General features: G+C 36.9%; 1 protein-coding gene across 7 annotated transcripts; it reads left to right on the forward strand.

Annotated features, from left to right (window-relative positions):
- LOC109718161 (probable inactive protein kinase At3g63330) lies at window positions 969–14,463 on the forward strand. Of its 7 annotated transcripts, none has more exons than XM_020244191.1 (20): window positions 973–1,385; window positions 2,489–2,744; window positions 3,373–3,482; window positions 3,575–3,709; window positions 3,876–4,140; window positions 4,948–5,303; window positions 5,963–6,039; window positions 6,370–6,523; window positions 7,231–7,420; window positions 7,858–8,077; window positions 8,463–8,948; window positions 9,439–9,496; window positions 10,332–10,419; window positions 10,586–10,657; window positions 10,770–10,853; window positions 11,936–12,079; window positions 12,455–12,536; window positions 13,233–13,315; window positions 13,427–13,481; window positions 13,636–14,463. In XM_020244191.1, the coding sequence occupies exons 1-20, from the start codon at window positions 1,082–1,084 to the stop codon at window positions 13,693–13,695; spliced, it is 3,279 nt and encodes a 1,092-aa protein (XP_020099780.1). In that variant the 5' UTR covers window positions 973–1,081; the 3' UTR covers window positions 13,696–14,463. The 7 variants fall into 7 exon arrangements, 5 of the variants coding, with proteins under 5 accessions (XP_020099783.1, XP_020099782.1, XP_020099780.1 ...); XM_020244192.1 differs by having other exon boundaries at window positions 974–1,385; window positions 3,879–4,140; XR_002218391.1 differs by lacking the exons at window positions 13,427–13,481; window positions 13,636–14,463 and having other exon boundaries at window positions 970–1,385; window positions 12,003–12,079; window positions 13,233–13,292.

The raw sequence follows: 15,025 nt of genomic DNA on the forward strand, positions 1-15,025 counted from the left end.
GTACAGGCAATATTTCCATTCCGTGATAACTCACTGTTTTCTTTAAGACATCTCAACCACCTCACTACTCCCTAGGTCTCCAGCACGTGGGTCCCACCCGCACGTGCCGGGGCATGTTTTGGGAAAAAGTGTAATAATAATTATTTTTATTTCTTCTTTTAATAAGTGATAATAATATTACACATTCCATTCCATTGAGTTGTGATTTTCTAAATTCTATTATATAAAAGCAAAAAATATTTTATAAGGTACTATATTGGTTTGGCAAAGGGCTTGATGGTTGATACCCGAGATCTCAAGTTCGAATCCTAATTGATTCATATTTTCAGCTAAGTTTATTTCTAAATGAAATAAACGAATCGGGTAGCGTGCTATCTATCTCTCTCTCTCTCAAAAAAAAAAAAAAGGTTGTGTATTTTACACCTCATTTTAGAATAGATGATGTATATATCAGACATCTCTATGAATAACATTTATCAAATTATCCTGCGGTGCGACATTTAAAACTGTTGTATATTTTATGCTATGCTCGAATTTTAAAGCAACGGAAACTGCACTTGTATAGTAAACATTCCATCAAGCATGCAAAGCCGACGCTTGTACCCCAAAAAAAAAAAAGAAAGAAAGAAAGAAAAAAAAAGAGTAGGGGTGAAGAATCTGGGCCGTTGGCCCATTTTCTAATGCAGATAACGGGCCGGATTGTCTCAGAGAAAACAGAGAGGACGAGGCCTGGCATGTTGTGGGCTGAAATTATGCCAGGAACGGCCCACTTGGGAATAAAAATTGCCTAGAGGAAGTCCACCACGTAAGCTGTGGACCATCATCCAACGGCCGTAATTGGCCCACAGTCGGAAAGGTCGTTCATGTAATTTCGGTGGTCCATGGATGACATGGTGCACCAGGTCCATATATATACAGTTTCTCCCTCCAAATCGCGTTTTGTGCGGGGTTGCCCGGTTGCGCCACCGCCACTTATTAAAAACCGCGGTTCGAACCGCACCTCGTTTTCCCTCCTCCGACCCCGTCTCATCGAAGCACGAGTCCGTCGCCGCCACCTCCGCGGAACCGGAGATCGCATCGTATGCCCCCGCGGATCCCCTTCCCCCTAGGGTTTCACCTCCTCCTCCTCCTCCTCCTCCTCATCGTCGCCGCGTCGATTCTCCCCTCCGCCGCCGAGTCGCCCTCGTGCGTCGCCGTGTACAACGAGGGCGGCGCCCCCGCCGTGCTCCGCTCCCCCCAGTGCCCCCGATGGACCCTCCTCCAACGCCGCCCCTCGCCGCCGCCGCCGCCGCAGCGGGGGTGCCACGTGGCCGCCCACCAGGGGCGGCGCCGCTCCCAGGAGGATCGCACCTTCTGCGCCCTCGGCATTCGCATCCCCTTCATCGGTACCCTAATCCCCTCGTAAAAATCTGGGTTTGAATCCTTTGATGCATTGGATAGTCCCTGTTGTTTCACTGTTTAATTCACCAAAATCATTCAAATAAAAAAAAAAATCAAAAAATTGGGGTGCAATATATTTGTACCTTTTGTAATTGCATCCTTAGCTCCATTGGATGTTCAATGTCCTTAAGCAAATGAAGCCAGTTATGCAATTGCAACTCGTAGGAAAGTTTAGGGAGTAGGATTTATAAAGTGAAAAGTTTGGGGACTAAGTTGCAATACGGTGAATGCAACTCCCTTCAATTTGCACCCCTTGATTGGCTCCTACCAAATTTTCCTGATTATTGCTATGATTTATGACTTCTCATTGGAAGTGATTCATCTAATTCTGAGGCTAGTAGTCCGGTTCTACTATACAAGGGAAGATAAATGATAAAAAAGCTACCTCTTTTTTTTTTTTTTTTTTTTTTTTTTTTTTTTTGTGTGTGTGTGTGTGTATTCAGCTCAATCATGCTGAGACATTGAGTTAGCCTCAAAGTCAATCCAAACCACTTCATTATCGCTACCAGAATTATGGCATTGGCAATAATTTAGATCATGATTTGATTTCTAAAACGTACATTACAGCAGACAGGAGTACTGCAATTTGTTTTTATTAGAATAAACAACTAAAATATCCCACAATATCTTTACGACTTTGGTGAAATTTGGGGGAGGGCTTCTTTTATGTGGAAAAGTGAACTTGCTCTTCTGATGTAGCGGGTTTGAACACTACAAATTTGTAGGGTATTTGATAATTTGTCTATTTTGAGAAATCGGAGCTCCTAAATAAGTGAAGAATGAGAACTGGTAAATTTTTAGGTAATAAAAGCTGGATTTTGCTGGAAATCTTTCAATTATGTGGATTGTAGTATAGTTCTGAATAACATGGACTAGTGGGTTTTATTTTCCTCCCTTTTTTGACATTGTATAACTTTGTTTGTTGCTTAAACTTAATGATCATGTTGAGAAAGGACTACCTTATGATTTAAAACAGATGCACCTTTTTGTATTGTATATTGCATTCAATTCTTCATCATCTTTATCTCATGAGCTTTTAATTGGACAGGGAGAACAGGGATTAAGGAGGTAGATCTCGGTATGGTAGCTGTATTTGATGGTCATAATGGTTCTGAGGCCAGCGACATGGCTTCTATGCTCTTGCTGGAGTACTTCTTGCTACATGTGTATTTTCTCCTTGACGGGATATATTCTGTTGTGCTGAAAAGACCCAAAGAAATGTTGACATTTGACCAAGAAAATCTGCTTCAGCAGGTTCTTAATGTGAACAGAGGGCAGAGTTTTCATTTTATAGATTGGGAAAGGTATGTTTAACTACTTATTAGTTATTAGACATTCTTTGGGCAATCTACTATATTCTCAGATAATGCTAAAAGATGAGAACCTAAATTTTTACTACTTTTTCTAGGATTGTAGCTTTGACAAGCATAATGCCCTTCAAATAGCTCATCTGTTTAGAAACGAAAAGGCTAATTAGTTTTACTACCTTATTTTTCTTCCCCTGAAGTGGTTTCACTTATCACTTTCTGTCTGAACACTTTCTACTAAAAAGAATGTTGGATTGTGGTGTCCATTTGGTGTTCCTTTTCCTTTTTATTTGTTATGTTCTGTGTGATGTTTTTTTCTTGTGCTTTTTCTTTATTTCCTACGAAAGACACTCTGCTGAAACCCAACAATGAAACCTTGTTGTGAGCTGTTGTCTATGATCTTTGAATTGCAGACTTTTTGTGCTATATAACTCAGTCAAATTTTACTTTTTCGACTTCTGCATCTGGTTCTTTACTTGATGGTTGTGATTGGGTTTTTGAAACAATGTTCTCAGATATGTAAGCAACCAATTCTAGTACTCAATAATGTAGTCATCATCTTTCTTGCTTGTGATTGATATTTTTACAGCCAACTATAATACTTTCTAATATTCTGAGAATGCAGCTCTAGTTTGATATTGCCTAGTATTTTTGACGGGGCATTCCACATGGAGGTACTAAAGGAATCATTGTTGAGAACGATTTATGATATTGATTCAACATTCTCCAAGGAAAGTATCAATAGTCATTATCTGTCATGTTTTTTTTGTTTAAACACAACTTCATATATGAAAGAAGTGCTTCCTTGTCTAAATTTATGCAGGAAGCCACACTGAAAAATCTCAAGTCTGGTTCAACAGCCACTGTGGTCCTTATAGCTGACGGCCAGATTTTAGCTGCTAATGTAGGGGACTCAAAGGCTTTTTTGTGCTCAGAAGACTTCTCTTCTCATCATAAAAAAGGTTTCTTCTATTTTCTGAAAAGCAGCTACTCTTTCATTAGACAAAAATATCCTGCAAATCAATTACTTGTGACTCCCATAGGAGTTGATAGTACAATTGAGAGTATGTGCTTTCACGTGCACAAAAGAATTTATTTTCTTGTTTAATAATGAAAGTTTGCTTATAGCAGGTAAGTGGTCGTTGTTAAAGAGGCAAAAAAGAAAGAGAGATTCTGTTCCTTCTACAGATGAGCTGGCCGACTTGGAATTGTCAAACTATGATGGACCGGCATATGTTGTAAAGGAGTTGACAGAGGATCATCACCCTGATAGAGAGGACGAGAGAAGCCGAGTGGAAGCTGCTGGCGGTTTTGTTCTTGAGTGGGCTGGTGTGGTTCGAGTTAATGGTGAGCTAGCTCTATCTCGAGCTATTGGTGACGTGCCATACAAACGGTATGGTTCTAGTCTCTGAAAATTATTTCGCAGGTACCTCCGAATGGGCCTTGGAATGTTGATGAGTAAGTTTGCATGTGCGGCACTCACAGCTAGTGAGAGGTCTAAATTTAGGAGTTGGTGTTCATGTACATGCAAGGTTTGGAAAAAAGCTAAACTTCTCACTAGCTACCATGCATACAAAGTTGACTCATCATGATATTTTCTAATAAGCATGAAAACCAAAAGACGCCACAATAGAAACTATAACTAGTGGGGATGCTTATAAACTATGATTATGGTACCCATAGTGTGCAAAAATACTGAGTTGTTTTAAACAGTAAAAAACAAATGGAGCTACAAAGAAGCAATAACCACCAGGATGCTTCTAGCCACTGATTCAGGTATCCTACAATGTGGAAAGCACCTAAATTTCTACATCCCGACAACCAGCCAGGAAAAAAGGATGGATTACAAGCCCCATCTCTATAAACAATTTATAGTGCTTGATGCTTCTTTTACAAAATGTAGGCAGAAATCTGTGTTTGTCCATGCAGCTGGCAAGAACCCAGAATATCATAGTTCAACAGTCAATGGTCTGCCCGATACAGCTACTGATCTATTCTCATGATAGAAGAATGGATAGCATTTGCGGAACTTATTACTTGACATACTTTTTACTTGTAGTGTGCCAACTGGCTCTTGTTGGAAAGTCCTAAAACAGTCTAGGTTTTTTATGCTCAATATCAGGCAATTTTTTATTGCTTGGTATAGCTTTTTCTAACCTTTTAAAGGCTCTAATTTTTTGTTATATTTAATTTGCTCTAGTTACGGTGTCATATCCACACCGGAGGTGACAGGTTGGCAATCTTTATCAAGGAATGATACTTATCTTGTTGCTGCTTCTGATGGGGTGTTTGAAAAGATGACCACCCAAGAAGTTTGCGATCTTTTATGGCACGAAAACCTGAGATTCAAGATGAAATTACAGTCTTCTCATATAGTAAAACATCACTTGGCCCATCCTATAGTGAATACTGCATTTGACAGAGGTACAATAGACAACATAGCAACTGTTGTTGTTCCTCTAGGGTCTGATGATATTTCTGGAACTGCTTCAAAACATTGGTATGATTTAGAGGAATCCTCTGATGTTGTAGCTTTCGGACTGGAGACTATTTCAGGTATTATACAAGAAGTTTGAATATCTTTATCATATTGTATATGGTTTTAATTGGTAATTCAAATCTGAGCTTTCCTCTTGGCGGTGTCCATACTCCATATGCTATTAAATATGTTGGTCTCCAATTCTTCTTTTGGTATAAAAGCTAGTGAGCTTGCATACTATACTTGCAGTCATATCCATTATTTATAGCTTGATCCTTCAGTTTTTGTTTATGAAAAGTGTGACTTGTAGCCCACTAACTCAGTTTACAGGGTAAATAAACATGAAGGTACCACTGAACTGTAATCAACATTCAGGATTTGTCAATCTGACTGTACTAATGAATTGCAATTGTTGGTTTGTTCACCACTTCATTTAACTATGCTATTCAGTTTTCCAGTAGTTGGCTGAGGTCATCAGTTTGCAGTTAGCCCAGGTTTTCAACCATGATGAGTTGCTATTTATAAATTCTGAGAGTTTTGTAAAATAGCCCCATGTGGGTGTATATCCCCAACAACATCATGATTGCTCAACTTTCTAAGGAAGAAGCCATTCTTTCATGCCATTTGAATGTTCTTTTTTTGACTAAACGCATCATGTTCTTGAAATATCCTTTCCTTACTCTGTACTCAAACAATACTTCTTGTCTTCTGCTGATACTTGTTTATATTTTGTCAGAAATTGATGCAACTAGTTCAAGTATCTTAGCAATGGAATACTTCGACAATCTCACAGCAAAGTTTCAGCGATTCTTGGTAAGATCACAATTGTCACATTTGCATTATGTACATAATATACTTATTGAAATAGTGAGAATTGTTAAGGTTTCGAACTTATTGTGCTTTCACTTTCTGTGGATGTGAGCCTTAAATGGCTATGATTTAATTTGCTGAGAATGCCAGCTTATGCAAGCATCTTACTTATACTTCTCTCAATTTTCTGCTAACTGAGATGTTTATTAATTTACTTGCCTGGTTGAGTTATATAAGCTGAACATTTTCTCCATTATGGATTAATTATTCTAATTCAAGTAGATTACCCTGTGCTTCATGTTGACCAGTTTGTTCTTGTTTCTTCTGGTGTAGGTTGAAGCTAAATGTAAGAGATTTGGGTGCTTTTATCTATCTGAGAATCTCAATGAGGATATGGATTATATATTCCGAGTGCCAGAGGTTCATCACAATGATGACATTCATGATTTAAATGAAACATCACCTGAACCTGTTTTATCAAATCCTAGTAAGAATCGGTTCTCAGTTTAGTCTGTATGGTCTCTTAGTAGTACCTAATTTTTCTAAAAACTCATTCTTATAGCTTTCTAGAAGAGTTTCATAGTCAGGTTTTCTCATATTGTTTCAATTATTTCCAGTTGATACATTATTTTAAGCTCTGGTGATGGAATTTCAGTTTCTGTATTTGAGAATTAGAGGACATTATCTTTATGTCAAATTCAACAGTTATTTTTTCTTTAAAATTGATGGTTTGTATATATAGGTGTGCAAGTTCCAAAGAGGAAAAACTTTTTTATGTACAAAGTCCTCAAGTCACCATACTGTTTATCTGAATATACCCTGCTATCTAGCAGACTAGTAAATCTTTTACTTCTCTTATAAGAAGAGGCAATAGTTTGATATGCCATGGCATCAGATATTGCTCTTTTTCTTTTATATCTCATTCTGAAGGTTGCCACTTTTATTTTGACTTCTTTAGATGTCGTTTCAAACAGAGCCGGAGGTGCTTATCATTCCTTTGCCTAATTTTACCTTTTGTTTGCCGACTTGCTTTCCAGCAGAACTTTGTTAAATTTAAAGCTCTCATGCAGCATTGTATGATTCATCAGATATTACCTATGCAGCATGTGAAATGACTCCTTTTGTCTTCTCTGAATCGAATAGAAAATTACTTTCATGTGCATGCAAATCGTTGATGTTGAAAAAAATGTTCAGGTGCAAGGCCTTTAGAACTTTATAAGGATCAGAGATTTTGCTGGCACTTTGGTCTTCAAGATATAGAAAAAGGCCAGTGCACTAGCCCTGAAATTTTCGCAATGTTTGTTGGTTTGCTTGATTCCCTTCCGTCTAATGACAGCAAATCCAGAAGTCCAAATTCCTTTGGCTACAAGATACCTAATACCAGGTACTCTTTTGTAACCTAGATAATTCAGTAAATTAAGATTTGGATGATTTTTAATATGAAGTTCTTCTTTGACTCTTAGCAAAATTCTGGTGTACATGAACTGTTATTTTGATGGTGAGCACAATGAAGTTGCAGCATACTCTCTGTGTTATTAAACAACAAGCTCACATTTCATCAATTCCATGATTAGTAGCTAGCAGAGTTTCTGGATGGATGGTTAAAATAGGTGGCTTTTAAAGAGCACGTTTCCTCTGATAGTGTAATTGTTAGTATGAAGAAGTGAAAATGGCTAAAGTTGATGAGGTGCACTAACTATGAGTCTACGACAACATTTATGAAACACTTCTAGACAAATGTTGTTGTTTTAAGATAAGCATTTTGTTATTAATTTTTTTCTTGCTTTCATGTACAACCTTTCCTCATTTTCCTCAAATCAGATATAAATTGAAGAAAAGGTTTGATCGTGGATCCTATGGTGAAGTTTGGCTGGCATTTCACTGGAATTGTTCTCAAGATGGTGATGTGCATAGAAATCTATCTCATTTTGCTAGTCATATACATTTAGACTGCAACATGAATACAGACACAACTTCATCATGTAGAAATTCTTCTATTAATTTGGGGGATGGCGATTTATTCATATTGAAGCGTATAATGGTAAGCCAAGTAAAGGAAGTTATCTCTCTTTTCTCATTACTTGTAGACAGTTGCAAATGATTATTCTCTGATGTGAGAAGAAATTATGTGTGCAGTAATCATTTCCTTCATATTGTAAAAACATGTGATTTAGGGCATTGATTTTTGATTCCATCTATCTAGCAATAATAATATCCTTTGACTCTTTGCGGGTACTTTGAGAGATATCTTCTATTTATGTTGTTTCTTCTTATTGATGCGACTTGCTTCTGATTACTGCTAGAAGTTTGGGGGCGTATAGTTTCTGTTTTTCCTGTTTCTGTATCACTTCTCAATTGATTTATTAATAAATTCATTCACATCATACTATGAAATTATATGAGATAGTTTTTTGTTTCTGCATCAGGTAGAGAGAGGAACTGCTGCTTATTTGAGTGGACTGCGTGAAAAGTACTTTGGGGAAGTTTTCTTAAATGCTTCCTTTTCTCTCGGAGGTTGGCCAGCGACAGAAGCAGATTTAGAATTTGGTTGTTCTGATTCACTACATATGAATATATCAGTTGATGAGATGGAAAATATCTTTCACCCCATGCGTAAATATGCAAAAAACTTTAGAGTGATGGGTGTTCATTATGAAGAAGGCCTAAAACATATAGCTAGGTTTATAGAATCTTTTGAGTCAGAAACAAGGGAAATATGGCTTGTCTTTCAGAATGAAGGCCTTTCATTGTCAAAGCTTATATATACAGCTGAGGAAACAAGGTTAGTTACTGGTGATAAAAGGGAGGAAAGGGCCAGATATATACAGGTATTACAGCCATCCAATTGGTGGTATTGGTTGAGGACGACAAAAGCAGGGCAAAAGGAAATGCAAAATCTGATATGGCAGCTGGTATGTCTTTGCTAATTTTTTTCTGTGATTACATAGTCACCCTTAATTGTGGCTGAAATTATTACCTGCACCAGGTGCACCATGTCATTCATCCGTGCACCGCTTGGTGTTATGTCCAATGTCGCATCATATGCATTGTTGGCTTGCCTAGGACATATGTTAAATTTTTCTTCCCATGATCTAATTGCTAGAGATAATAAAGGGATGGGCGAATACTTATTCTGCTTTGTTGCACATAATGTTGTAGTTTGAGTTAAATTGTTGTTTAAATCAAAATTATTATGTCATATCTAGTATAATCGGCATGCATCACCATGTAAAATATTATCTTTTTAGAGGAAATCGTGTTTTTCTTGTAAGAAGATGAAAGATTAGCTGGAACTGAGAAATGTAGCCTGAATTACCAAATTTCATATGGTACTGTACCTTTGGCTATTTCAGGCTTGCGATCAGCATATGTATGATTGTAATCTTTTTTTGCTGGTTGTAGCTTTTGGCTCTCAAGGCTTGTCATGACCGCAATATTACTCATAGAGATATTAAACCAGGTACAGATGTAACATTCTTTGGCAAATTTTTCAGTAATATTTGTGTAGTGATAGGTTACTGACGAAAGTAAAAAACTTTAAAATTTAAATGCTGTAGATACTAATCCAGTGGCATCCAAATAGCGTCCTTGTCTATATTAAGCCTTTCAACTTTGATTGCACATCAAACTCCTAGGCAGTAATCACAATAGAGAATACTTATACTGAAGTAATCACTGGATAACTTGTCCCAGCATCCAAATAGGCCATTAGTTTGTTCTTTTCTTTTTTTTCCCTCTCCTCTCCATCAGTCATATGTTTCGTTGTTTCTTATGCATTTTGAATGTCCTGTATTAGCACAAAGTTTGGGATATAAATCCTGTAATTAAGCATCTCTTTTGCCGGGTAGTTCTGACATTGACAATAGTTGGGGTGTAATGTTGGTCATGAGCTATATATTTACAGCGTGGTGCAATCTAAGCTGCTGTCCTAGTACATGCTACTAGTTGCATTCACGGTGAATTTACAATGCTGTATGCTATATTACTTAGATTTTGCACTTGCTCTTTTGTAAGAAGTTTTAAATTTAGCTACTACACGTTAGTTGTTATGCTGTTTTTAGTATTATCATGTTAGTTATTTGGCTTAATGACCATAAGATTAGTTATCTTAAGTATTGCCACGGATGCCACCTTCTACACGAACATTTTCCTCATGTCCTCTTATAAGTATTGTTTAGTTCATGAAGCCCATAAGCTATTCTTCTTGAAATCATTTTACAAATTTTACATAAACCTTGCAGTTTAGGAATTAAATGGAGATGCTAACATCTTTTCTTTTCCCCCTATCATTGAAGAAAACATGATCTTATGTTTTGAAGATGTGGACACTGGAAGATGCTTGAGAGAAATTCCGACAAAAAAAAAGCAATATCATTTGAACCTGTACATACTCCTTTCCCATATGTTCTTTTATTTTTACAAACTTTTGTACATTAAACATGGAACTAATTTGCACTTGAAAACACATTCATATCTGGGAATTGCTGTGCCTTTATCTTATTGACCTCAATCTTTTATATAATTTTTTTTTCCCTCCCCCAATGCATAGCCGTATAATTGACTTCGGAAGTGCCATTGATGATTTCACTGTGAAGCATCTGTATGGAGCTGGGCCAACCAGGTAGAAAACAATTACAGTAGTCCTACGGAAGTTTGATTATTATATTTTATATGCTTGCTTGGTTTGCTCTCTAACTTAACTGAGTTATATCTGAGATGTTTATGTTTCACAGATCTGAACAGACTTTTGAGTACACTCCTCCAGAAGCTTTACTTAATGCAAACTGGTTTCAGGGGCCAAAGAGTAATAGACTAAAGTATGCCATTTTTTTTTCAACTAAATTGAACTGAGTTGGATTGGGTTGCTATTAATAGCAGCAGCCCTTTGTTACTGTCAACTTTCAGTGTGTGGAATTCACCTCAAAACCTGCAAAATCGTGCATCAAAATGTACACTGATTTGATGATGGACATAAGATTCCTGCTCAAACAGGCTCCTAGATGCAGTCTTGCATATCTTCAGGTGGATCCAATCCAAAACTTGATAGCACCAGGGGGCAGGTGCTATTAATGGCACTGGAGCCCAGTTCATTATCTTTCCCTTAAACTGTTTGGAGTAGATCCTAACAAAATTAATTGTTCTTTCTTCCATTTTATTTCAACATTAATAATATATATATATATATATAGAACTAGGCTACTATACTATCGGCAGCACGGAGCGCTCCGTGCTACCAGGTTGTTTTCGATGATGCGGCTTCCAAATCGACGATCGGCTCCGTTAGACTTTATCTATACTATTGAAAGTATTTAGAAACTAAATTTCATAATTTTTCGATATCATTTACCTATCAAACAAGTAGTCTAAAATTGAACGGCTGAAAATAAAAATCTCATAAAAAATGATGATAAAAGATTTAAATTCAAGATCAGATATACTGATCTTACTCTAAATAGTGAAAAGAATTTTTTATAAAATTTTCATCGCATTTGGATCGTTTTACACCGTTAAACTCACAAACACACCACATCGGCCATTAAAATTGTCAATTTTGAGATCTTTTGATCACTAGTCAAATGATGTCGAAAAAATCTAAAATTTTGTTTCCAAATACTTTCAATAGTGTAGATCAAGTTTAACGGAGCCGATCGTCGATTTGGAAGCCGCATCATCGAAAACAACTTGGTAGCACGGAGCGCTCCGTGCTGCCGATAGTATAGTAGCCTAGTTCTATATATNTCTAACGGAGCCGATTGTCGATTTGGAAGCCGCATCATCGAAAACAACTTGGTAGCACGGAGCGCTCTGTGCTACCGATAGCATACTAGCCGGACTCTATATATATATATATATTAAGTCATGCAAACCAGTGTTCTTATGTTCTTCAAATATTTGATAGGTATGATATGTGGAGTGTTGGAGTTGTGATGCTAGAGTTGATCTTAGGCTCCCCTCATGTTTTCCAGATTAGCGACCGCACTCGTGCTCTTTTGGATCAGCATCTTGAAGGCTGGAGTGAACCAACAAAGGAGCTTGCATATAAGTAAGATGTTAATCTGTAGGAATTCGAACAAGCCATTTGGTTTCGGTGGCCTTGTCTAAATTAAAAAGTTATTTTTCAGCTGACTTTTATAAATGTGTTTTCATTAATGGAGGCTTTTCATTTTAATCTTGGACTTACAGTGAAGTTATGCCCTAGGCACTTGTGTTGTTCTCCTATTTGTCCTGAGTTTTCTGGTATTTGATTTCAGTTAGTGTAGTCGCACCCTTATTACTTGTCAAGTTCTCTTTGTTTCTCTTCAGGACAACTATCTACAAGGCAGCTCTCCTCATCTTTTGAACATGATTTAAACATTGTCATCAGTTTTAATTATTGCAATGTTTGTCCTTAAAATTTGTTCTCCATGCTTGTTGCTAGATTAAGATCCTACATGGAGTTGTGCATTTTAATTCCTGGGATCTCCTCACACCATCGTCAGAGCGGCAGTGCCTTTGATCAAGTGAGTATACTCGTTTCTTTTCTTACTTTGATACTGTAAATTTTCTCTTAAAAGGAGAAAATGTGCATCAGTTTATTCCCATGAATTCCCAAAGTTGACCATTGAGAACAGTCCTGCATGCTTTCATGCCAAGAAAGCTGTTTTAGACCCTTATCTGTACTAGATGATGATTAGTCCTTCCATTGCACATTCATGTTGCCATATAAATTTTACAAAGAATTATTCCTGCTTGATGCTAAATGGCATGGATTGTCCTTTTATGCCAAGGCAGCTAGATTTTGTTCCATAAAGTATGAACAGTTAACGCACGATACAGGATTTTGTATGCCAACTCTGTAGAGTTCTTGACATATTTTCTTTTCTTAACATTTGAAGTTGATTAGATCTGGATTTTGCTATGCCCATGCTTGTTATGCTGGACCTTGGCAGCTGTGCTGTTCGAAGAAGCACCTACCATCTTTTCTGAACAGTAAAACCTCCAGAATATGGCTTTTGCTTTCCTGAAAAGAACGAAGCCTGGCCGAATAGGCATTGTAAGGCGGTGGCAGTGATCATGGTTTCATTTTATCTAATATTTCCTGTGTTTTGTATGCATTAAAAAGGACTCATCATGCATCGGTGCCAACAATAGTACCTTGATTATTTTAAGAAACACTAGCACATATAACCCCGCCTCCCTTTTTTTCCCCCTTTTAGAGCGGTGTCTCGCCTGCTTCCTGGAAATGTTCTGAAGAGTCATTTGCACATCAAGTGAAGACTAGAGATCCTCTAAGATTGGGGTTTGCCCTTTCTAAACCGTATTAAGCCATTTTAATATTCATCCGTGTGCCATAGTGGTTATATATATATATATTTATTGTTTCACTTCTATTTTTCTCACTTTTTCCCAGCTTTCCAAATGTTTGGGCATTAAGATTGGTGCGTCAGCTTCTAGTTTGGCATCCGGTAAATGTTGTTTAGCTTTGTCGATGCGGTAAACCGAGTTGCTTTTGTTTCTACTTATATTAAGGCACCTGCAGTTTTTTTTTCAAATCATTGAAAACCACAGTTCAGAAAAAGAGGAAAAAAGTTGTTTTTAACTATTTGCCTCATCTTGCAGGAGGACCGATTAAGTGTTGATGAAGCCTTAAGACATCCTTATTTCCAGTGGGAACCTTAATATTTGTGCTCGAAATAGATGCCTGATTCATGAAGCAGTTTCATATATCTTTGATCAAATACTAGTGAGGAAATCAACCGATGCCTAACTTCCTTTGAGATCCATTGCATGCACACGGTGAGCACATATCAAAATGTGCATCTCTTGTGCGCTCTTTTCAAGAGGACGCGCCCAGATCTCAAAAGCAATCAAACCTGCCAAAAAGCACAAGCACCGGCCTTCCTGGTGCTTCCAAAAATATTCGAGCTCTAGTTTATAGTTCATGCGTATGTTTACATTGCATAAGTTACAGGTCAGAATTAAATTACCACTGATCAGATGCAACAAGTATCAAATGCGAACACTTGGATTGGATGAAGTGATCAACCAATCGGAGAGCAGAATGGCGAAAACGAACTCAATGCAGCTCACATTCTATTCAAGCTCCATGTTATTTGCGACCAAGTGAAGAATTATAACATGCAACATTTCCTCGATTTTATCTGAAATTATGCATAGATGATACCAACAAAGAGAAATTTTTTTAAAAAAAACAGTGATGTCAAAGCTGAAAAAGAATCTGCACTTACCGAGCTGCCAACAAGCAAATATTGAGCAGAGAATTGAGGCCACAGATCTGGTATATCGATTAAACTCTTTCTTTATTTGTATACAGGTCCCTTTGATGTATATAGACAGTGAATTTTGATGTATCAAATAACTTCATGTGACATATTTGTTGTATTAATATTAACCGACTGTCCCTAGTGCAAGTGGCAAAGGGTTTGGTGTTTGGTATCCGAGATCCCAAATTTGAATTCTAGTTGATTCACATTTTCAGCTAAGTTTATTTCTAGAAAAGAAATAACAAAGCGTCAAATAGTAAGTTGTGAATCTCTAGTGTTAAAAACAGAAGATTGGTGTTTCTTATCTTGTTAAAAATCGAATGTTGAAGAGTTGAACGTTTTTCGTGTGAATAATTCATAATACTCAAAATTATCCTTGTGTCTTACATTCAAAAAGAAATAACACTCAAATTAAATTGATGTACTATTTTTTTATTTTGCTTTTTATGTTTTATATCTTTTTTATGTTCAGATGATTGTGTGAGTTGTAAAAGGAGAGAGGATGTGGATGCTTTTTTTGGGTTCTTTCTTGTTTACTTTCGTTAACATTATCTGTCCTATATAAATATCATGCATTACTAAAAAGGGGAAAGATAATGTGAAAAAAGAAAGTAATAACAAATCTTGTGATAAATTTGTGTAATCTATCAAAGGAAGTAACAAATAATTGGCATGTGCAACTATTCCTAAGAACTAAGAACTAAATTCATCAAAGAGTATGCTGA

This window comes from Ananas comosus, linkage group 12, assembly GCF_001540865.1.
Source record: "Ananas comosus cultivar F153 linkage group 12, ASM154086v1, whole genome shotgun sequence".
Classification (NCBI taxonomy): Eukaryota; Viridiplantae; Streptophyta; class Magnoliopsida; order Poales; family Bromeliaceae; genus Ananas; species Ananas comosus.

Excerpts from the sequence above, each read along its gene's own strand:
- LOC109718161 (XM_020244191.1), top strand. The coding sequence starts at position 1,082 with ATGCCCCCGCGGATCCCCTTCCCCCTAGGGTTTCACCTCCTCCTCCTC. Across the intron at positions 6,524-7,230 it reads ACCTGTTTTATCAAATCCTA|GTGCAAGGCCTTTAGAACTT; the intron begins GTAAGAATCGGT and ends AAAAATGTTCAG. Across the intron at positions 13,316-13,426 it reads AGAGATCCTCTAAGATTGGG|CTTTCCAAATGTTTGGGCAT; the intron begins GTTTGCCCTTTC and ends ACTTTTTCCCAG.